Raw genomic sequence first — 21,003 nt, forward strand, 5'->3', positions numbered from 1 at the left:
ATATTCGGGCTGGTCAGATATCCCGGGTCCTGCCAGTGATGACTACGTGGTCATCAATGATGATGGGAGCTCCGTCATAATGACATGATGTCACACTTCGCTCCGGGTCACCCGACTGTATGCACTTGCATACTATATTAGTAATATTGGCACGCAGGCGCACTATGTGGTCACCGCACTACTGCAAGAGCTACAGTCAGGATACCACATACTCACTGAGACGGTCCCAAGGAGCTCTTTCCTTATACACGTCAGGCCTTCGCGAGCTTCTGAGATGACCTGGCCAACCATGCCTCCTTATGCATGGCACCTTCCGAGACCAATTTAGGCTTCCTGGCAACCGAGGGAGCTCAGGCCCTCTGCAACTTGAGAATATCCACACACGCGCACGATCTTAACGTAAAGTGTAAAGGTTAAGCTGAGCATTGTAGCAGTGCTAGATACCGGTAGTGCAAGCGATCTGGTCTCTTGTTTACATAAGGACATCCTAGTAATAGTAAGCTTCAACTTTGTGTCAAGATCTCGGAGGCTGGTTGGAAGGAGTTCTCCACATTTTTTCGAACCTTCTGAAAAGAACTCCACAAGATGGGGAAGCACAACGGCAAAGCTCGCAAAGCGGGCATGAAGGTTGGGGCTGCGCTGTCGAACAGGCACAAGGTGCGACAGGCTGTAATCTGCCGAGGATCAACCCTCGAGATTACTCGTATGAATTGATTCTTGAGTGCGCCACCGCGCTGCCAGAGTGTAATCAATGTTGGGACAAGCAGAGGGAAGCAGGTAAAAAGTACCTTGTGTGTTCTGCACCGATTCTTGACATCACACAATGATGTACCTCTGCAAACTACCTGAACGGTGATGAGATGTCAAATTCTTCAAGCAACCGGGAGTGCAACTGTTATGTGTGGTATGACTAGGGTGGCGGTCTGAGGTCAGGCGGCAAGCAGACACAAGGACTGCACACAACGGATCAGCCTGCTATGCAAAGTGTGCTGGAAGCAAACGATCTGACAGAGTTGATGACAATGGTGAGCCCTCCCTACCAGACATGAGCTGCCCAGCAACATTGGAGTGTTGTTTCTCCCTTCAGCTCTCCTGAGAGAGTTTGACAAACAAACCCTGATGGATGAACTCCAGGCGGAGTTGGCCGAGCGGGACTTCACTGCCGAGAGGGGGGAAGTCATTGTCATCAGCACTGGAGCTGCAGTGGACGCCAGGGCCGAAGCCTCGACAGCGCGGGAGCGCCGAGCGGCCGAGCAGAGGAACAGGCACAGGTGCTGAGATCTGGCCTGACTGTGCCAGTCCACATCACTCCATTTGCAAGACGCCACCAAACAAACATTTGCCAGAAGATGCTATCTGTCAATGCTGCAGTTGTTCTCATGCATGCGGCCCATCCGTCGATCAGGAGGTGCAGGCGAGATTGCCTTGTAGAGTACGGTTGAAGTACTTGAAAGTTTCTAAAAGTAGGAAGTACAAAAATAAATTAAAAGAAAATAAAGCAAATTTGAATCCAAGGGCGCTGCGTTGCAGGCTGCGCATTCCGCGGCGACCGGCGTGGCGGCGGGAGCAGAGCCCAGAGGAGGTGGATGCGCAGGAGCGCGCGGCGTTCCTGACGTGGCGGCGCGAGCTGGCGGCGGTTGAAGCGCAGGAGCTGCTGGTGCTGACGCCCTTTGAGAAGAACCTGGAGGTCTGGCGCCAGCTCTGGCGCGTCCTCGAGCGCTCCCACATCGTCGTCCAGGCACGCTGCCACCTCCCCTTCCTTGGCTGCTCCCTCCTACTTCGTTGCAGTGGCAGAAAATGTTGTCCGTGGTGCCTTCTGCAATTGACATGACAGATCTTATGAATATGATCTTGGTTTGTGCATGGGCCTTGATGTGGTCCGGGGTTGCTGGTTACTGCAACCACTGAGGTCCAATCCTGTGCAGGTGTTGGATGCGAGGGATCCGCTGCGGTACCGGTCGGAGGACATGGACGACTTTGCGCGCGAGCTGCACCCGGCCAAGGCCTCTCTCATGCTGCTGAACAAGGCGGACCTGCTGCCGCTGCGGCTGCGTTCCGCGTGGGCCGACTACTTTGAGGCGCGCGGCGTCGACTTCATCTTCTGGTCCGCCAAGGCCGCCTCCGAGCGCCCGCTCAACCCTGGTGCGCCCTCTCGCTCAGCTGGCTTCTCTGGTATACCCTGGCCGCTGCATGCCGTTGATCTTGCCGTTGGCGCCGTTGTGCTTGTCACAGGCTTAGGCTTGCCATTGTCAAAATATGACATGTTGCTGGCATCACAATTACTCATGACGGATGAATGATGATCAGATTTCTGATGAGCGATGTGGGTGTGACAGATGTGGTGGAGCCCCCGGCGGAGGATGCGGGGACCCGCACGGAGGTGGTGGGCAGCGACAAGCTCATAAGCCTGCTGCAGCAGCGTGCGCAGGCGGCCGTGGACGCCGGGAGCAGAGTGGAGACCTTGGTGGTGCGCATCCCAACAGTGTCAAACCTTCTGCGCAGCACCTCCTCACCTGCACTTAGGCAATCTTGCGTTTGAGTGAAAAGGATGATGCTGTCAGTTGTGCTTCACGCAGCCTGTGAAGGCATTTGAAAATTCAAGCTTGATGCTGTTGATTGTGAAGCAAGCAGCCCATGAAGGGGACTTCTGTGAGCGTGAAGAAAATACCGTATGCAAGCGAATGGTGGGGGGTTGCAGGGGTCGGAGGGTGAGCGGCTGATGGTGGGCCTGACAGGCTACCCCAATGTGGGCAAGTCATCCACCATCAACGCGCTGTTCGGCTCCAAGAAGACCGCTGTGGCCGCCACGCCCGGCAAGACCAAGCACTTCCAGACCCTCAACATCACCGAGCGCCTCACCCTCTGCGACTGCCCTGGCCTTGTCCTGCCCAAATACGCCGCTTCCAAGGCCGAAATGGTCGCCGCAGGTGCCTCCCCCTCTCTTTCGCACCTGCCATGCTCAGCTGATCCACTACCTTGTTTGATCAGAAAATCAGCACCGGTCGAAATGTTCATGATGTAGAATAGAGATCGTTGAGAGTGCCTTTTCTACCTGTGTGCAGGCGTGATTCCCATTGAGCGGCTGACGGACGTGCGCGCGCCGGCGGAGGTGATAGCGCAGCGCATCCCTCGCACAGTACTTGAGGCCACCTACGCGATGCAGCTGCCACGCCAGACTGCTGACGGGTGCGCTCATCTTCCGTAGCACCTCCTTCTCCTCTCCATCAGCTGTGCAGCGGTCGATGAGCAGCCTACAAAAAGTGTGAGCGCTGGCATGCGATTTGGCCCTGATGCAAGTGTTGTGCGTTGTGTGGTGCAGGGCTCCCAGTGCGGCAGTGCTGCTGCAGTGCATGGCGCGGTCTCGCGGCTGGGTCGTGGGCAACGGTCTGCCGGACGAGGCGCGTTCCGGCCGCATGCTGCTCAAGGACTACACCGCCGGCAAGCTGGTGCACTGCGAGTGGCCCCCAAACTCGTCTGACCCGCAGCAGGGCTCGGCCTCTGCCTCACCGCAAGAGCACCCAAGGGACACGGCCTCCTCATCAGGTATGTCGGCCACCTGAACCTGTCTTTCATTGCACGTTTTCCTGCAACTCATTATAAATGGTATGCTGAGGAATGTCAAAGTCTTTACCAAAATTGGTGCAAGCAGGCGAGGAGAGTGATGATAGCGCTGGAGTCTCAACAGATGAGGAGGAGGGTGGAGACTCCGAGGCTTCAGCACAAGCCGAGGATGCCCCCGGGCCAAGGCCTGATCAGGAGGCAGTGCCAGAGGGCGTTTCTGAGCTGGGGGATGCAGACCTTGATCTGCTCGAAAGCCTCAATATCGATGGTGAGACTGCTCACCTACGCTGATGCAATTGTACCCATTTCATTTCAAAACAAGAGGCACACTTGATTGAATATGATGTTATTGGCATTAGTGGCTGGGGACGTTCTACCCAAACCCTCTCTTTGTTGTACTGGAGAAGTTGGTGCATAGATTCTTGACTTCCAGTGTGCATGCAGACAAGCAGAAGCAGCGGCGGGCAGCGCACAAGTTCCACAAGAAGCCAGCACGCAGCAAGGGCAACCGTGGCCTTGCTGTGGATGCCGGAGGCTATGATGGAGCAGCAGCGGCGTATGGGAAGCGTGGAGGGCTCGTGCGGGTTGGTGTACCAGTCAAGTGATGGCACAACCCCATAGACTTTGTATTCATGCGCCTCAGCTGGCTACGGGGAGACATGCAAAGCATCGCCGTTGCAGAAAAATTCTAGAGAAAGAGGAATGCAGGGTGAAGATTGGAAGTATACTGGATGTGCTGAGAAGGGTGCAAGGAAGGGTGCCTAGTGATTGACCTGCCCTGACACTTAAGAAACGATTGAGATCGGTGAAATGAGGAGGGTAATAGGCCAAATTCTCTCATGGTCATCAGATGAGCATTGATGAGATTCATCACATACAGGATCGGTTGTCACCTCGCACACTGGCATCCTTTGTGTGTACGTCCACCCAGGCATGGACAGGCAGCGGTCCATTGTATGAAAAGCAGCAGCAAAAGTAAACCGAAGGAAGGTCTCCCAGAGACTACAAAAAATCTACCGACATATGTAAAACAACTATCAGAAGACTCGGTGTCGATCAGTGTCCATTGCAAACCGGGCTCAAAAGTAAGCTTCACTCTGCCCCATGCGTGTATCCTAGTGACACAAGAAGTGAACACGCCCGACTCGTCGGAACTTAGTTTGCACTACTAAATCATGCAGGTGAACAGCTTCAGCATCACAGAAGGATCGGTGAGCCTGGCCATCTCTGCACCGGCAAGAGAAGGAGAAGCAAATGCAGCGGCAGCTCTGTTTCTTGCTGAAGTGTTGGGGGTCAAGAAACGACAAGTAGAGTTGGCGATAGGATCCAGATCTCGGGAGAAAGTATTCAAAGTCCACGGTCTGGACAGTGATACAGCCCTGACAAGGCTAATGCAGGCATCAGGGCAGTCTTGAGTGATGGGCTACCCACCTTCAGCAATGTATAGCATCCGAGCAATCAATCACTTTTAAGGTATCAATGAATGTATGCACATGCCCTCAGGGCTGCTGTTGAAAAAAACTGACGCATACACTCAGTCCATCTCTTCACGCATTGATTATGCCTGATCAGGTCTGGAAGATTGCTAGGCTGTTGCAGTGTTTCTCAAAGACTCGCAGTTGCAGACTCGTCTCACCATCATTGCCTATGCTTCAGAATATGCCCCGCTTGCTTTCCACTTCAGAATATCCAATCTACTTGGCTTCAATGTAGCCACATGCATCTTCTATCACACACATCCCTCATGGCTGACCACTGTCGAAGAGTTCAAAGTGGTTTTCACTGGAGCAAAAATCTAACTTTACAAGTAAAGGCCCGGTGCAACTGAGCTGATATTCTCGGCCGCCTCAGGGAGCATGGGCAGCAGGATTAGCAGAGAGAGCAGAACCGCGATCCAGGTGATGCGCTGTCGACCTGGCTCCGGTGGCGTGACACTGTCCTGCAACACACACATCCAAACATCTTGTCAGGCTCGATCACCTGCCTGAATCAGCCACTGAAGATAATGCAGCTCAAATAGAGACGCTTGAAGCATAGGTAGAGGGAGGCCAGGCAGCCCACCTGGATGTACTTCTCGCTGTTCCTCTGGCAGATGAGCACGAAGAGCCCGAAGGGCAGTGACAGGGAGGATGCCAGGAAGCCAAGGCCCAGGCCCACGTATGTGAAGAAGGACGTGGCAGCCAGCGCACTCCGCCCATACGCCGCCTGTCACACATGCATGCAACCTCACCTCAAACATCAGCGCACCGATAGAAAAAACTCCCAGCTGCACATGCTCAAAAGGAGACTTTACCCAAAGGGGGCTCCCAGGCAGGACTAACCAGCGCTCATCTGCCCCCCACACACACACTCAGTGGATTAAATTTAAGACGAAGAGACACAGGTCTTTTCTTGCGGGGGAGGGGGGTGTTTACCTGGACCATGCGGCCGCCGTCGAGGGAGCCGACGGGGAGGAGGTTGAGGGCGCTGACGACGAGGCCGCACCAGCCGGTGATGAAGAGCGGGTGGATGAGCGTTGGCGCGCCGGCCGCAGCGGGGCCCAGCACGGCGCGCGCCAGTCCCCCCAGCAGCAGGCTGCCCTGGAACAGCGACGCCGGCACCGGCAGCAGCTCCTCCTGCCACAACACCAGCACATCAGCACATTTTGCATGGTGCATGTGTGCACTAGAATTCCAGGTGCATGGCAGGGCTTCCTATGCATCTTGTGGAGGTCCTCATTTTGCTCTCTGTGCACCTCGCCTCTGGCTGTTGCTCGGGCGATTTGCGCAATCAGGGTGGGTGCAGGAAGAAGACACAAATGCACACATCCAGATAGTGCACAAAAGCGGTGCTCAAAAGGCGCCGGCCAATTTACTGTAATCGGCTGGTGCAACACACCTTGGGGAGGCCACTGCCGGAGAGCACGAGGCCCACGATGAAGACCACGACCGAGACGGCGCAGCCGGCTGCAGGCCCGGAGAAGGCCAGATCGAAGAGGTCGGTCCGGTTGCGCACCAGGCTCTTCGTCTGAGACAGCGCCCCAAACGAGCCGATCTGCCCGTTCGGCACGAAGAGCGGCGGCCCCAGCTTGATCTGCAAGTCAACCAGTCCTTCTCCCTCAGTGGTACCAAGGAAGCTACAGCACTTCTGTAACATAATAGATAACCGCTGGTAACAGCATTGGAGGCAGTCCCGCATGCATGTGCCACAGATGTGCTGGCGGGAAGATAGTGGTAGGACAGTGTTGGAGGTGGTGGGTGGGCGTGCCTGCTTGCTGGCGGCGACAGAGCGCTGGACGAGCTCGTGCAGCAGGTTGATGCCCAGCACGCCGCCGGCAATGGGCAGTGCGGAGACAAGGTAGGGTGCCACATCAAAGTTCTCCACGAAAGGCGGCAGGCTATCCGCCTGCAGGTTCTCCGGCTTGGCCAGCCACTCGATGATTTCCTGCACAACCCAGCCCAATCCATGTCTCAACCTCCTGCTTGTCCCCGACTGCTCTCCATTGTGACCTGGGCCATCCTCCCATCATACAGTCAATCAGCTCAAAGCAGCGCAGCACGTCCTGCCAGCCGCAGATCGTCTCTAGCTAATAGTCCTTGCTCAATGTTGTGTGGCAGTGAGTGCTGAAGCCCACAGCAGGGCCCCTATCCGGCAATTCTGTATACCGTGCCAGCTGCAGATCTCCAACGATTATACTGTAAACGTCTATATAGAGCACATGCGGCAGTGGGTGCTGAGCATGCCTTGGGGAGGAGGGAGACGTTGGCGGCCAGGCCCAGTTGCAGGCAGGTGGCGGCGGAGAAGAGGAAGAGGACGGCCGCGGCGTAGCTCTGCCACGCGGGCGCCGGCGCCGGCTCCACGGCCGCCGTGGGCATCACCTGAAACGCCACACGCGCGCCGCCACGCGCATCCTCCTCCTCCGCATCCGGGTCCTCCACCAGTAGCACGCTGTACTTGTCGCCTGCAATTAGTCGATGATGAGTCAATTTGCCGCGTTAGGTAAGGACATGTGCATGACACTGAAGTGCTGCAGGTTCCCCAAGGCTCTAGGTGGCTGCCACTGCAGAGCTCTGAGATGCATAGAAGGCCATTTCCATAGAGCAGCTGGATGAAGAAAAGCTCCCGCGAAGGTTGGATCCATACTCCACAACATATGCACAACGGGTCGCTACCAACACATGATTGGCACATTGACATTACATAAAGCGCTCCACCAGCCTGCTCCTGGTCTGTGCACGAGCCTGGGCACTTGTCTTTCCCGCTCGAGCCTGGGCACTTGTCTTTCCCGCTCTGTGTTCATGTGATGGGATGGTTGGATGAGTATGAAGACATGCATGTGCAAGAGAGGTGCAGTCGCTCACCGAACAATTCATGAATTCCCTTGTCCACAATGCCCAGAACCTCCTCCTTCTTCGCTCGAAGGTTCCCTCGTATCTGAGGCAGTACAGCAGGACCCTTGTTTGACTACTTTCACAGTACCAGATTGCGCAGCACCATTTGCAAAAGTGGACGTAAGGTGCATGCTAGTGAAGCATGGAGAACTTCTGTGTCAGGAAGTAGGTTTGGGACGCACGAGCCAGCCGGCGTCCACAGCAAAGTCATCTGTGAGGCGCGTTTCTGTGACGAAGAACGTCATTGGGCCAAAGACTTTGTCCTTCATCTGCTGCAAGTCCTCTTTGTCCATCACACTCTCCGGCCGCAAAATCTGCAGCAGCTTCTCAAACTCTGTGCGCAGCATTGCCTCACCTGCACAATGACAGCTGTCAGAGCTGCAATGCAAGGCGCATACAACATTCAGGGCATTACCCAGAGGCCGACATGCTACCATAATTGATCTTATGGTGAATGATCAGTGGGATCACTCACTCTCCTTCTCGTCCGTGCCGCTTGCAGCGCGCTTTGCAGTCTCTGCAATTTGCATCTGCATGGAAACCCACTCCATTAGTCTACTGTCTCGCCACTGCAGTCCAAAATTCAAATGCCCAGTGCAAGATGCAGGACAGCAGGATTTACCATCTGCTTTTCAAGCTGCTTGATATCAGCTAGATCGCCCGGCTCAGGGCCCCTTGCAGCCTCTGCCTCTGCAAGTTGTCGAAGCACCTCTGGCGCAATTCCCACCTCCAGTCCAGCGCTCCTGTCCCCCTGCAATGGATGTGACCAAAGATTTACTGGCGTTGTTCCCACTTAGTGATGAAGACATCAACCTCTGAAGGGGTGTGCAGAGTTTGATCGTGCTCCTCTCCGTGCGGTGAGCTGCACTAGCTCAAGACGTCGACATCACCGGCACATCCACTGGATATTGAGCCAGACGTTCGTCACCTTGCTTTCACCGTCGTTTATGGGCTTCCCTTTCTCGTCTTCCTCTATGCCAAGCAAGGCATCCAAGTTGCCGATCGTCCGCCGAATCGTGACGTCAGTATCTGCTGGCTCATCAGATGCAGAACTGCTGGATACATTGGATGTTTCAGCCTCTACTTCACTTGAAGCAGATGCCCTTGCATGTTGCCTCTCTGCAGTTGCCAGTCGTGCTTGAGAATATCTCCTCTTGCACGGGCGCAGACTGCTGCGAAAGGCACATATTTGGATATGCGTGGACTGCGGAATATGATGTCGCTCGTTTGCGAAAGATCTTGACGCAGGAGAAGATACACCCCGAATAGTGATGGGATGCACCATTTGTAACCGCGCGCTTTACTTGGACTTGCTTCCAGTAAACTCTGTCACAGGTGTGATGCGCCTTCAGTACCGTCCTCCTAACATTTCGCGATCGCACATTTCAGCTTGAGCTCCATCGAAGGTGAAAGTGAAAAGGCTGATCCCTTCGATGGCGACACGTCAGCAGCATGTCATCAAACACATTTTTGCTTTTGCCCAAAGAGGATAATAGAAAGCAATTCCATGGGGAGGCTCTTCCATCAACCCGAAAAAATGAACTCTGCGTCTGTGATAGACAATGGCACTTGAGTGATAATTAACAATGTGTACAATTACCCAAGGGTCTGCTCAGTGGGCTCGGGCCCGGCCAGTATAACGGGCCGGCGCGGCGCCGTGCGCGGCCTGGGCCGTAAATATGCACATGCATGTGCACACTTTTTTGGCGGCAACGCGATGATGGCATGCAGAACGAAAATGCTGCAGGTGCACCGCCATAGCTGTCGCATGTCAGTTGCAAGTAAGTGGATTTTGAGATTGTGATTTGCTCTGTTCCTGGCAGGGCAGCCAGGCCTGGGCCCGGATACCTTCAGATTACAGCAGTCTAGAAATCACCAAGTTAATAAGCACCAAGTCAGTAACTGCACCGGTCACCGGCACAGTGATACTGTGAACATGTGATAAGAATTGGCCATGCACGATGCACACCGGCGTGATTAAGCCCGCAAAGAATCAGCTCATATCTGGGGCCCTATATAGCGAGAGAGAGTGTAGATTGGGCTGGATTCTTTAATAAACCATCGATGGCAGAGCCTCAGAGACTTCATGTTCATAGCTGTTGTCAATGCAAAATTTGGCTTGTCTAAACTAGAATTCCAATCATTCAATGGGAAGTACAGGCCCAGCACTTGCAAAGAAGTCAATCCAATAGAAGCAGGAAATTGCAGGTGAAGCTGGTTCTTGTCTGCTTGTGCCCGCTGCAGGGCGTTCAGAACCCATAACACGCCTGCCTGGGATTCAGCTGCGGTTTTGGTCAAGGCAGCTTACTGTCAGTAGTCCGTTTCATACTGCCGGGTGCGCTCGAACTCCATGGATGAGCGTTCTGCCGCCACTTTCCTGGCGCTCTCCCGCTCGCGCAGGCGCTCGTCAAAATATCTGCCTTCTGTGTCCGTCTGCTGCGCCGCCAGATCCCTGTTCCACAGCAGTGCACTCTCGTGAATGGCTGGACCACAGCTTGCCAGCATTACCTCTCGCAGAGACCTGATCATGCTAAAGAGAGCAAAGTGTGATCAAGTGAACCTGTTTAACTACAGCGCAGTACTCTGCATTGAAGGGTTGCTAGTCTTGGGCGCGTGAGCCAATGGGTATACTGTATCTGAGCCAGGGATGGGCCACCTGTCAGAACTGTAGATGAGGTCTCGGTCCTGGATGACCACCCGCTCTGCCAGCTTGCCAGCCGCAGCAATCTTGGCTCTCAGGGATGGAGAGCTCAGCTTCCCGAGCGCGTCAAGGCGCGCCTGGTTGCGTGCCTCGATCGCATTGTTCCTCCGCCTGTTGAAGAACCAGCGGACGGCTGGAATTGCAAAGAATGAAGCCGCGTACGCCTGCTTGCCACACCCCACCCTTCAGATACCTCTGATGTGCAGTGAATCCTGATGCTGCAGACAAACACGCACATGTGCTACTAAAAAAGGCAAGATGAAGGGGGATAATTGCATCAACCGGAGAGAACTCACCTGCAGGAAGGGGAAGAGATTGTTCATGAAGCCCAGGGAGCTCTGCGCCAGCATCTGGCTGACACCAGGCTGTGCCAGCAGGCTGCCCAGGTAGAGCACGCCCACGCAGTTGGCCACCCCCAGTGCAATCGCGCCCAGCCGCTGTCCCTCCGACGCGTTGGTGAAATTCCATCGGCGCTCCAGAGCAGCATCCTTTGCCGGTGGGCCCACCGTCCTCTGCACACAAGTACCACATCAGGCTCACAGATGCGTGCACAGCCAGGAATAGGAGAAGCACCTGATACCTGCGCCAAGTGCATGCAGCTCACCTGTGTCCTTGCTGTGCGCTGCAGGGATGGGAAGACGTACAGCAGCTCCCCACTCTGGCTCACCTCCGGATGGCCGTTGAATCTCACCAGGGCTGGCACCTGCTCACAATGCGCACTAAGTCATATGCTGCAATCCTCTACATTGACAACACCATGAATGAAACAGGAGGGACGAGGACAAAAAGAGAAGATGTCTCACCATGTAGCTCTCATTTGTGTAGCCGTCTATCTTCTCCAGATCATCAGGTGACAAGTCCATGAAGGGAGCAAGCTGCTCTGCTGTCACGACGCCTCCCTTGCTCTGAATGAGCTGCCCCACCTGCCATGTGCCCAGATGAAGGTTGATGCTGAGCTCTATAGCACAAAGTATGGCACAAAGGGCTATGGAAGGCTCAAGTGAGGCGCACCATTTTCCAGCGCTGCTCGTCGTGGACCAGGTTGGGATCGCCATCACCAAAGACTGCGATAGCAATTCACCTTGTCAGCTCTCCATGATGCCCAGGGTGAAGCACTGGATTTTTTTGGTCAACCAAGGCAGGCTCTCGGGGAGTAGCTCACCAAATGAAAATACTGACTCGAAAAAATTCATTTCCCCGGGATTCTGGCGGTAGACTGCGCGTCTGCGGCTGTAGTAAGGATCCCAGTAGAAAAAGAGATCACTGACATTGATGAATGTCGAGAATGGTGACCTGCCGTAGCCGTAGCTGCTGCTCCTGCTATTAATCAACCCAAATTCAGCTAACCTGACGCTGACAATACCAGATAAGCCTGGAGGGCAAGCTTGCATGTTCAGCACATGGCAGCAAAAATGGACTGCCATGTGATTGGTTGTAGCAGCCAATGCATGACTCACCGGCGATCGTCTCTGTCACTGCTGCTGGCTGCTGTCAGAATAGCAATGACGGTGAGTGACACCAGCACAATAGATGCCACGAGCGCAGTGCCAAAGCTGACGCGCACAGCATACCCTGCCGCTGACTTGGCTCTGGCTAGTGCAGGCTCAAGCTTCAGTAGCACTGATCTGCCCTGGATAATGCTTTTGAAGTTCTGAGGCAACACATACAGAACATCTCCAGCCTCTGAGACCTGCGTCACAAACATGCATCTCAGCCTCTCACTCCCCCTAAGTGGTTTTTGCTTGCATTTCAGCTCGCATAGAAACAAGAGGCAAAAGGAGATAGAAAAAATCTGACCTGCAGCACTCCCTGGCTGTCTGCTGCCAGGGCATTGAGGGTCCTTTCTGTATCTTCCAAAGACACCCCAGCGCGAGCTGCTACGTCTCCCACTGTCACACGCCCACCCAGGGACTCCACGGCGTCCTCCACACGCTTCCGCAGCGCCTGAGGTATGCTCACGCTCTCCAATTTCCCGCGCAGTGGCGCCGATGGTACCGCCACATCATCTTCGCTACCTGCTAGATGATGTGTCCCTCTCAGTAGCTTGGTGAGCCACAACGCAGAGGTTTCAGCACCAAGCAGATGTGGTTATCTGGAACATCAGTGACAGACCTGAAGAGCCCCAGTCGGACCCGCCATTGCTTCTCTGTCGCGCCTGACACCTGCTGTCCCTCTGAGGCAAGTGGACACCAAAAGACTGCCTGAATATGCTGCCATGCCGTCTGCACTGTGCTAGCGCATGCCGCTCTGTTATGGGCCAGGAGGTTGTTGGCGGCAGGTGGCTGCACACTGCTGCTCGTCTATTGTGGTGCTGAGGCTGCCTGACAGAGAAACCAAAGGGCCTTGGTCCAATAATGGCCTGCATAGTTGCCTGGTACTAGGCACAAGGTCACTCTCCAGCTGCAAGAAACGCCAAATATTATCAGACCGTTATTTCTAAGGGATGCAACGGAGGGGAAGACACCGATTTCTAAGCAGCACCATATAGTTGGAACGACTGTCTTGACAGAGACTCCAGAATATATGTATGATATTTTCAAAGAATGGAACAATTGTAACTGTGATTCATACTGTTCCGGGACAGAGAGGCACCGAGCGGTACCTTGCTAGAGCTTCTTGGACATAATCAGCAGTGCATCAATAGCCCAGTAGCGTAACAACCAGCTTGCGATTGATGAACGATTTGTAATATTTAATTTAAAGTTTACAAAGACATCCCACTGGCGCAAGGAGCGATCAACAGCTTGCAGTGTTCGAGGCGAACGGAACAGCAAGGCACCCAGCAGATGATGAGTCACCGGCCAGCTCAGATTGTTAGTGGCATGAAGCCCACGAACATTCGAGCCATCCATTATTGTGGGGAGACGAAGAAACTCTCTAATGTTTCGTGTGCACTTTATATGAATGCAAACTTGACCTGGGCATCAAGTACTACCATAGAGCACAAGCTCCGACACTTGAGCTAGATGCTCTACCTCTCTTAGCACTTATGCCAAACCTGGTAGCTGTTCGGAATGATTAAATTTTCCTGTTCTAGCTCTGTTGGCCAGGCCAGGGCTCCCCTCTTCTTTCCGAGATCTGCTGTGCTTCAAGCTACTTGCAGGTAGGTATCGCTTATATAGATCAAGCTGCAGAGAAGTTCCCGTGCATTCTTTTATACAATCAATGACGTGCATTGAATTGTCATCACAGGCGGCATGGTGTCGTAGCTCCCCAGCACAGCCACCAGCAGAGGCGAAAAGCGACCCGTGCTCACTCTGACCATAATGGGGCCACGACACTGATAAAGATATGCGGAGTCACCAGTGCGGAGGATGCCGAGCTGGCCGCAGCGGCAGGTGCCAACTTCATTGGCATGATCATGTGGCCAAAGGCCAAGCGGTCTGTGGCGCCAGCAGTCGCGCAGGCCATTGCTGCTGTGGCAAGGGAGCACGGCGCACAGGCAGTGGGTGTTTTCGTGGATGAAGATGCGCGCACAATAGAGCACAGGTGTAGGGAGGCTGGGATTGGGGTGGCTCAACTGCATGGAGACGTGGCAAGGGAGGCAGTGGCATCCCTGCCAGAGTTTCTTCAGATCATCTATGTCTTGCATGCTGACTCCGATGGCGTCATTCAGACGCTTCAGCCAGGAGAGCTTGCAGCATCTCTTGGTCAGGACCTCTCCAGGTGAGCGCCAGTGCAGCCCAAGATTCTGTCTCTTTGTTGGGACATGGGAGGACCAGAATTAGGGTGTATCTTATGTTGTAATTGCCTCAAATCCATTGTGTATACAACCCTGCAATGCAGGTCTGTGGAATGGGTGCTTGTGGATGGGATTGTCGGCGGCAGCGGGGAGAAGTTTGACTGGGCAAACCTTCAGCCGCCCAAGCAGGTTGCCCAACGAGGCTGGTTCTTGGCTGGTGGGCTGGGACCGCACAATGTGGCAAACGCTGTGCAGCAGCTGCATCCCAATGGGGTGGATGTGTCCAGCGGAGTCACTGGCCCAGACAAGCTCAGAAAAGATGCTGCTAAAATCCATGCATTTGTGTCCTCTGTTCAACAGCTGGAGAGTGTACCACAAACAGCCTGACGGCAGATCCTGCATTGAAAATTTGTATGCAAATGTTGGAACACTTTGGAACTACAAGCAGGCCAGCTTTGAAGAATGGGATCTAGTCCCATTTTTAGGTAGGACCTCTGAGACTGCTGATTCTGGAAAGCAGCGGTTACGTATGTTGTGCATCATGCATAAATGGAGAGGAAAATTTGATGGACAAATACGTTTTGAGGCTCGTGCAATCCGAGGTCAAGTGGTCGCAGGAGGTAGCTCTTCACATTCCCTGCCGGATTTTTTACAATGCATGATCAAGGATTAAGGGGACAACATAAATGGCTGACAGGACCGCCGACAGGCCCAGGCCAACCACAACATACTGCATGCTGGCCATGTGGAAGAAGCGGCTCTTGTACTCGCTCTCTTTCTGCGCCACTACATACCTTCTCAATGCATCACTGGGCACTACCAGCCTCCCCTTGTTGGGGTGTTGCTGGAATTCAATGCCCTTGCTGCTCAGGATCTCCAACGCAGCATCCCTCAGCACAGACATTCCATGACTGCGTTTGCCCTGCCCCACAACTATTTCCAAATCTTGCACAGCAATGCCGCTGGCCTCTTCATCGGGACTCCCTTGGCTGCTTGAGGCTCTGCCTTGCCTCCTTTCTCCATCGCGCGCCTGTTTGCTGTAGCCGCCAAAATCGCCATGTCGCTCCTCTCTCTTCCTTCTGTGGTTTACCTTTGGTAGTGTGTGCTGAATGTGTGCGAATGTCAGGTAGTCCAGTCGCTGCAGGCAACACGCTCACTTGGGCTTCTTCCAGGATTGAGACTCGTGAATGTCAGAAGAACATGCGTGAATCCAGATTACATGACATGACAGAAAGAAGCAAGGTGCTAGTTGTACCTGCACAAGAGCAATCCTTGCGGCCGACTGGGAGAGGCCATGGAGGTTGAGCAGGAAGGGGCGGTGCACTGTGGCTGTCATGGGGTCGGCGGCATCGCTGGCTGACAGGTCTGCTCCCCGATGCACACGCAGCCTCCCACCCACACCCTGCCCATCCTCACCTGAGGTGGATGCTGCTTCATTCCTGCTCTCACCCTGGCCAACAGCAGGGCAGCATTGTTGAGGGAACAGTGGCAGAACAATGGCGGTGCTTGACACAGGAAGAGACGCTCTGAAGAACAATAGCTGTATGATTTCTGAAAAGGTGTGTACCATCCTCTGCTGCAGCCAATCCGCCTCCTGGACAATCTGTGCAGCCATGGCTACATTCCCAGCGAATGCCTCTGACAGCGCTCGCTGCATGGCAACGCATTCCAAGTTTCAATATCAGCATGCATACTTGATTGCTACTGTGCATGTGGCATCTAATCACGTCGCAAGCCTGAAGATGTGACCGGAGTTTTTGTCCCCCCAACAAAACAGGCGGCAGATTGAGCTGAAAACACCCACCTGGGTGAAGCGATCCGGAGTTACCCCAGACTGCTGCATCTGTTGCCAGACCTGGTAAGCGCCATCTATGTGCTTGGCCCTGGCAAATGCCGACAGCAAGGTGTTCCAGGTCATCACATCACTCTTGACCCCCTGCGAGGTGAGATCTTCCATGATCTCCTTGGCTCGAACAGGCTGCCTTGTTCGCGCACAGGCGCTCAAGAGGATGTTCAGGGACCATGTCGTGGGTGGCAAGCCCCCTTGCTGCATGGCCTTGAAAGTTCCAATAGCTTCCTCAGCTTTCCCGGCCTTGGCCTGCACGGACATGAGACTTCTTCACATACAAAAACAAAAATCCTAGGGCAGGCCCTGAATCGCAGGCTGCCGTCACAAGCACCTATTGCACCACACCTGGCAGTCCATCAGGGTGTGGTAGTGCACAGTGGAGGGCACAATCCCATTTGTGACCATGTCCTCAAATATCTCTTGTGCGCGCCGAGCGTACTGCTCTGGCAGGTCATAAGGAGGATGCTGTGCCTGCTCAAATCTTTATCATGTGAGGCGAAACACAAAAAGTGGTCCATGAGAGCACTGTCATGACATGACAGCGAGCAAATCTCACCATGCATTGAGCAAAATGTCGAGCTTGATGTGATGTGTTCCATGCATCTATGCCATACCTTTGCGCAGGCATTCAGTAGTCCAGCATACGAGAAAGAGTCAAGCCGGGGTCGAATCTCCTCTGCCTCTGCAAATGCCAGCTCGGGTTCTCGCCTCCTTGCATGCATGTTGATGATGGCATTGTGTACCCAAATCAGGTCTCTGCAAGTCGCCACCCAGCGGGTTATTAGACCGTGCTTCTGCCTTAAAGTTCTAAACTCATAGCTGCTCTGCAGATTTTTCTACAACACGGTCCTGGAAAGTACCTTTCACTGCCAGCCTCCCTCAACTTTTGCCTGAGGTACTGCGCCCTGTAGACATCATTTCTTCTGACAGCCTCCAAGAAATCCATCTTCAAGGAAGCCAGCGGATCCACTTTCTTTGTGTCCCTGTGCTGTGTTGTCATGCACCTTCTGCAAGAAACCATCAGCAGTCGAATAGTTTGGCTACATGAAAGGGGACTCTGCTTTATACCGCGGGATGTTAGTCTTTTCGAAAGAGGCTCCAGCATCATCATGGCTTACGCGGACCGTAAAACTAGTTCCTGATTGATCTGAAGTAATTTCGACACCAAACAACTTGAAAGCCCCTGGTTAATAATAATTTGTATGTCTTCCAAACTTCTGCAATCATTCTTTGCATCGTGGCTCAAACGATCGTCGTCTTACCTCACTTGAGCTGAGAATGAGTTCCCCAAACCGTCGCTTCCTGCTTGCCGGAAGCTTCCTACCTCTTGGCAGCTGCTGCCGACGGGTGCTCTCTAGAACCCAACGAAAGGATAATGAAACGGCTCAGCTTAGTTCATATGGCGCATTGCTGCACTACCATTACTGCAAGACACCAGCTGGAAGCATGCAGCTCGAGCAGCACAGGGCCAAATATTTGCATTAGCCACAGCGCCAAGCCTACTAGGCCTGTACAGGTAAATCATTTGTCATGTCACACGGTGTCACACAGTGCACGGTACAAATTATTAGGGCATGATGCAGTGCATACATACCCATGCAAATCCAGGCCTCGGGCTAGCTCTTATGCAGCCAACGAATCACCTTGCGGTAAGGGTGCTGCAACATCGTGGGTACAGCATGGTGAGAGTGCCATGCATATGTGTGTTACATAAACTTAATTGGTCAATTTACCTTCGCATGTGGTATGATGAATCACTGGAAAGTCAGCAGCTACAATCCCTCTCAAGGTCCACCATCTGGCCAATTTCTGGCTGTCTCTCACGCTGCTACAGAAATATCTATCCTTTCAGCCCGGACAGTGAAAAACATATGCCCTTGGACTGCATATGGTGGAAAGCCTACTCCTCCAGAACTGAAAGAGCACGCTTGCCAAAATCATGGCAGACATGCCAGCAGTCATGAAGTTAACAGGAACAGCTAGAGTCCCGTGATCAGTACCTCATGTGATCAGTGATCACAGCAGGTGTCCTGCTATTAAAACTGCCTTAGCAGGTGCCAGCCATCCTTTGCATTGGCACCTCATCTGCCTATCCAGGGTCCTCTCATGGAGTACTCTTGTGGTTGTTTGCTGCTATGTTAATCTTAGTGTGAAGGCGCGGCTCTGGATAGGGGCTTCTGTGAGAAGGAAACAAACTTCTTGAGGGCACGAGGATCCTCGGCCTTGCCCTGCAGCAGGCTTGTGAGGAACTCCACCATCAGATTCTCATAGTTTGGCAGCTTCTCAAAGCCTGGGAAGTAGTTGATGTCAATCACCATGTAATCAGCCCCATCAGGCACGCGTCCTGCAGGTAAATGGAGAACAAAGTCTGATCAGGGCTGTGTCTGAGCGTCAACGGCAGCTTTGCATATCTCTAAATAAAGCAGATTATCACATTAGACCTCAACAAAAGCTGCAATACCTGGCTGATTTGGAGAGGGCTGGAGGAGATCAAAATTGAACAGGTTCAGCCCCAGTCTCCGCCTCAGCTCTTGCGCCAGACCCTGCCATAAATCACAAATCATGGCAGTCAATATCGAGTCTTAGATGCAAACAACCACAGCAGGAAGCAAAGCCATCGTGTCGAGAGCAATGCATCTATGTGTCCACATGGCACACTGACAATTGATGCATTAAACAGAGAGATTACCTGAACTACCCATTGGGGCGGGTCCCCTTGCAGAACAGCGGTGCCTGCCATTTCTGACTGGAAGGAGGAGATGCGCGCAATGGTCTGGATGAAGCCGGCCTCATCCTGCACATCCTCCGGCGGAACTGGGATGTGCAGGGAAGGTCGCCTCACCATGACCACGATGGGGCCCATAACAAAGACCTGGCACACCACCAGCATCAAGTCAATAGAATAAAGCTGTTGCGTTTATGAGCTGGGTGCGACACAATTCAGGACTTTCAACTTGAGAATTTCTCGTTGTGCCATACGTTGGAGCACGCAACAAACAGGGTCAAGGCACAAGTTTGAGGCTTGAATTTCAAGTACAGGGCAGAGGCATACCTTGAACAGGCAGCCGCCATGTTCCACATACTGCTGCAGCATGGCAGGCAACCCAAAGCCGCTGGGCCCCTCACCAGACACGAGCTGCTCAACACCTTCCACCTGCAAGCAACCCGCACATCGGATTTCAGACCCAGGAGGCCATGCATGCCTCGCGTTGGGACTAGTGTCTCAGAAGGGAGGAATTGTGCATTCGAGGCCAGATACTGACCTCGTGAATGACGGCTAGTCCGTGCGCGCCATCCCGGCCATCAGCCCACAGTGGCTTTGCTAGCAACGGCGCTTCCATGCCTGCCTCTCCCAGCAGCTTCCGCGCCTGCTCCCTCGTGCACCCTGCACAGTCCGCCCCGGCATCAAATTTTGCCTGGAGTAACTCTTCCTCCAAAAGGCACCAAAGGAGAAGCTTGTGGCATTATGAGCGTTTAACGCAGGTGGCCCAATCTTGACAGGTGTGGATGCAAGACAAGCTTGCAGCTGCTCTAAAAAATAGAATCCATACCCTCAGGAATGGAGATCTGCTGCGGCGCACATACGCGCACTCTGCCATGCCCCTGAGGTCCCTGCCACCGACCAGGAAAGTTAGGTTGAGAACGTGCACAAGTTATCAGCTCCAGAAAATTGAGGTGCTGACAGATATACAGAGCCGTGGAACTTAAGATGCTGAGCGCCCTCACCGTGAGAGAGATGTCCTTATCAAACGGAGCCAGCATGCTGAATCGCGACATGATAGGGCGTATTCTGTCGAAGGAATCCACAATGCGCATGTGGGGATGCTCCTTGCTGTACTCTGCCAGCTCTTCTTCCCACTCTGTCACACAATCCTTACCTTTTGAGCCAAATGAATCAACTAGAGAGCATCGGTGTAACAAAGCTCTTACACAGGGCTCGTTGCCACAGGGTCAAAATGGCAACTTTATAGTGGAGGACAGATATCGTGCAGGCAAGGCGTACCTTTCCGCCTGATCTTGTGTAGAAGTATGTCAAAGGGCCCCTGCTCCTTCAAGGGCTTCCCCACATGAACAGGCCGGATATCGATCCCCATCTGTGCTGCTGTCTCAATCAGCTTAGGCCCCAGGTGCTTCTTGGCCTGTGGCAGTCAGCACAAGCTTTAGTTGGTTGTTGCGGTACGCTGACATGCTTGTCTATGCAAAAAACGCAATACTTAGCTCATCGTATGCAGTCTGACACCAACATACAGCCTGGGAACCTTTCATGTTATAGAAGGATATGCTTTTCTACAGCATACCTTCCTGCTCGTATCTGCCCCTTCAATGATGCATGCAGACAGTTGACAAGGGAAATCAAGAATCTTTGGAAAGCTCGGTAAATGCATTGCGCCCATCAGAATTTCTCGCTCTCCACACTTTCCAGGGGGGAGGAGATACCTTAGCAGGCAGAAGTGCAATCCCCACGACTCGCCGTGGTGGCTCTGCCCTGCCATCTTCCGTCATCATATATCTGTCAAACTATCATGAAATCCGATGATTGATCGACCCTCACTCCGACAAGATGCACTCCCCTGCTATCTAAGCTGCGAGGTGTAATGAATATAGGCAGAAAGGGATTCTCACGAGATATATGTACGCTAACTGACCATCAAATATATCCCGAGATCGTCATTAGATTGCTTCTATACTGCCTCTTTCACCCTTGACTCACTGTCTTCTGTGATCTTTCAGCACACCGATGGTCGCTGCAATCGACCACTGGTCACGTCAGAGATTTAGATCAACCTATTCTTGGATTATCTGTAGAGCGACTGATTGTTTCACTTTGCCAGCGCTGTGA

At 53.4% G+C, this 21,003-nt stretch overlaps 7 protein-coding genes across 7 annotated transcripts; 3 read left to right on the forward strand and 4 right to left on the reverse strand.

Moving 5' to 3' along the window:
- Nucleotides 1–1,531: 1,531 nt before the first annotated feature.
- Nucleotides 1,532–3,464, forward strand: COCSUDRAFT_5160 (P-loop containing nucleoside triphosphate hydrolase protein; the record flags this gene model as incomplete). The annotated part of the gene is made up of 6 exons (XM_005650981.1): nucleotides 1,532–1,732; nucleotides 1,926–2,219; nucleotides 2,399–2,464; nucleotides 2,699–2,917; nucleotides 3,041–3,201; nucleotides 3,329–3,464. Coding segments are annotated over 6 exons (1,077 nt in total), but the record flags the coding sequence as incomplete, so codon positions are not given.
- A 922-nt stretch (nucleotides 3,465–4,386) lies between these two features.
- On the forward strand, nucleotides 4,387–5,089 carry COCSUDRAFT_32182 (DUF167-domain-containing protein). The gene is made up of 2 exons (XM_005650982.1): nucleotides 4,387–4,646; nucleotides 4,743–5,089. The coding sequence occupies exons 1-2, from the start codon at nucleotides 4,518–4,520 to the stop codon at nucleotides 4,974–4,976; spliced, it is 363 nt and encodes a 120-aa protein (XP_005651039.1). The 5' UTR covers nucleotides 4,387–4,517; the 3' UTR covers nucleotides 4,977–5,089.
- A 78-nt stretch (nucleotides 5,090–5,167) lies between these two features.
- COCSUDRAFT_46110 (hypothetical protein) lies at nucleotides 5,168–9,118 on the reverse strand (the record flags this gene model as incomplete). Its single annotated transcript, XM_005650983.1, has 12 exons — nucleotides 5,168–5,500; nucleotides 5,623–5,766; nucleotides 5,976–6,176; nucleotides 6,439–6,633; nucleotides 6,781–6,984; nucleotides 7,302–7,501; nucleotides 7,902–7,974; nucleotides 8,114–8,286; nucleotides 8,407–8,461; nucleotides 8,554–8,682; nucleotides 8,860–8,983; nucleotides 9,021–9,118. The coding sequence occupies 12 exons, from the start codon at nucleotides 9,116–9,118 to the stop codon at nucleotides 5,363–5,365; spliced, it is 1,734 nt and encodes a 577-aa protein (XP_005651040.1). The 3' UTR covers nucleotides 5,168–5,362.
- A 625-nt stretch (nucleotides 9,119–9,743) lies between these two features.
- Nucleotides 9,744–12,849, reverse strand: COCSUDRAFT_46111 (hypothetical protein; the record flags this gene model as incomplete). Its single annotated transcript, XM_005650984.1, has 10 exons — nucleotides 9,744–10,383; nucleotides 10,588–10,796; nucleotides 10,929–11,144; nucleotides 11,237–11,335; nucleotides 11,436–11,555; nucleotides 11,644–11,696; nucleotides 11,795–11,949; nucleotides 12,090–12,322; nucleotides 12,430–12,647; nucleotides 12,795–12,849. The coding sequence occupies 10 exons, from the start codon at nucleotides 12,847–12,849 to the stop codon at nucleotides 10,242–10,244; spliced, it is 1,500 nt and encodes a 499-aa protein (XP_005651041.1). The 3' UTR covers nucleotides 9,744–10,241.
- Nucleotides 12,850–13,912: 1,063 nt separating this feature from the next.
- Nucleotides 13,913–14,701, forward strand: COCSUDRAFT_12245 (hypothetical protein; the record flags this gene model as incomplete). The annotated part of the gene is made up of 2 exons (XM_005650985.1): nucleotides 13,913–14,298; nucleotides 14,419–14,701. Coding segments are annotated over 2 exons (669 nt in total), but the record flags the coding sequence as incomplete, so codon positions are not given.
- Nucleotides 14,702–14,963: 262 nt separating this feature from the next.
- Nucleotides 14,964–16,885, reverse strand: COCSUDRAFT_59031 (hypothetical protein; the record flags this gene model as incomplete). Its single annotated transcript, XM_005650986.1, has 6 exons — nucleotides 14,964–15,452; nucleotides 15,570–15,764; nucleotides 15,882–15,965; nucleotides 16,119–16,412; nucleotides 16,509–16,634; nucleotides 16,778–16,885. 6 exons carry the CDS (start codon nucleotides 16,883–16,885, stop codon nucleotides 14,964–14,966), a joined length of 1,296 nt encoding a protein of 431 aa, XP_005651043.1.
- A 996-nt stretch (nucleotides 16,886–17,881) lies between these two features.
- Nucleotides 17,882–20,666, reverse strand: COCSUDRAFT_64519 (inositol 1, 3, 4-trisphosphate 56-kinase; the record flags this gene model as incomplete). The annotated part of the gene is made up of 9 exons (XM_005650987.1): nucleotides 17,882–18,507; nucleotides 18,625–18,706; nucleotides 18,853–19,035; nucleotides 19,216–19,317; nucleotides 19,427–19,548; nucleotides 19,715–19,775; nucleotides 19,890–20,023; nucleotides 20,167–20,302; nucleotides 20,601–20,666. The coding sequence occupies 9 exons, from the start codon at nucleotides 20,664–20,666 to the stop codon at nucleotides 18,308–18,310; spliced, it is 1,086 nt and encodes a 361-aa protein (XP_005651044.1). The 3' UTR covers nucleotides 17,882–18,307.
- Between the last annotated feature and the right edge of the window lie 337 nt (nucleotides 20,667–21,003).

Source organism: Coccomyxa subellipsoidea (assembly GCF_000258705.1).
Source record: "Coccomyxa subellipsoidea C-169, whole genome shotgun sequence".
Lineage (NCBI taxonomy): Eukaryota > Viridiplantae > Chlorophyta > Trebouxiophyceae > Coccomyxaceae > Coccomyxa > Coccomyxa subellipsoidea.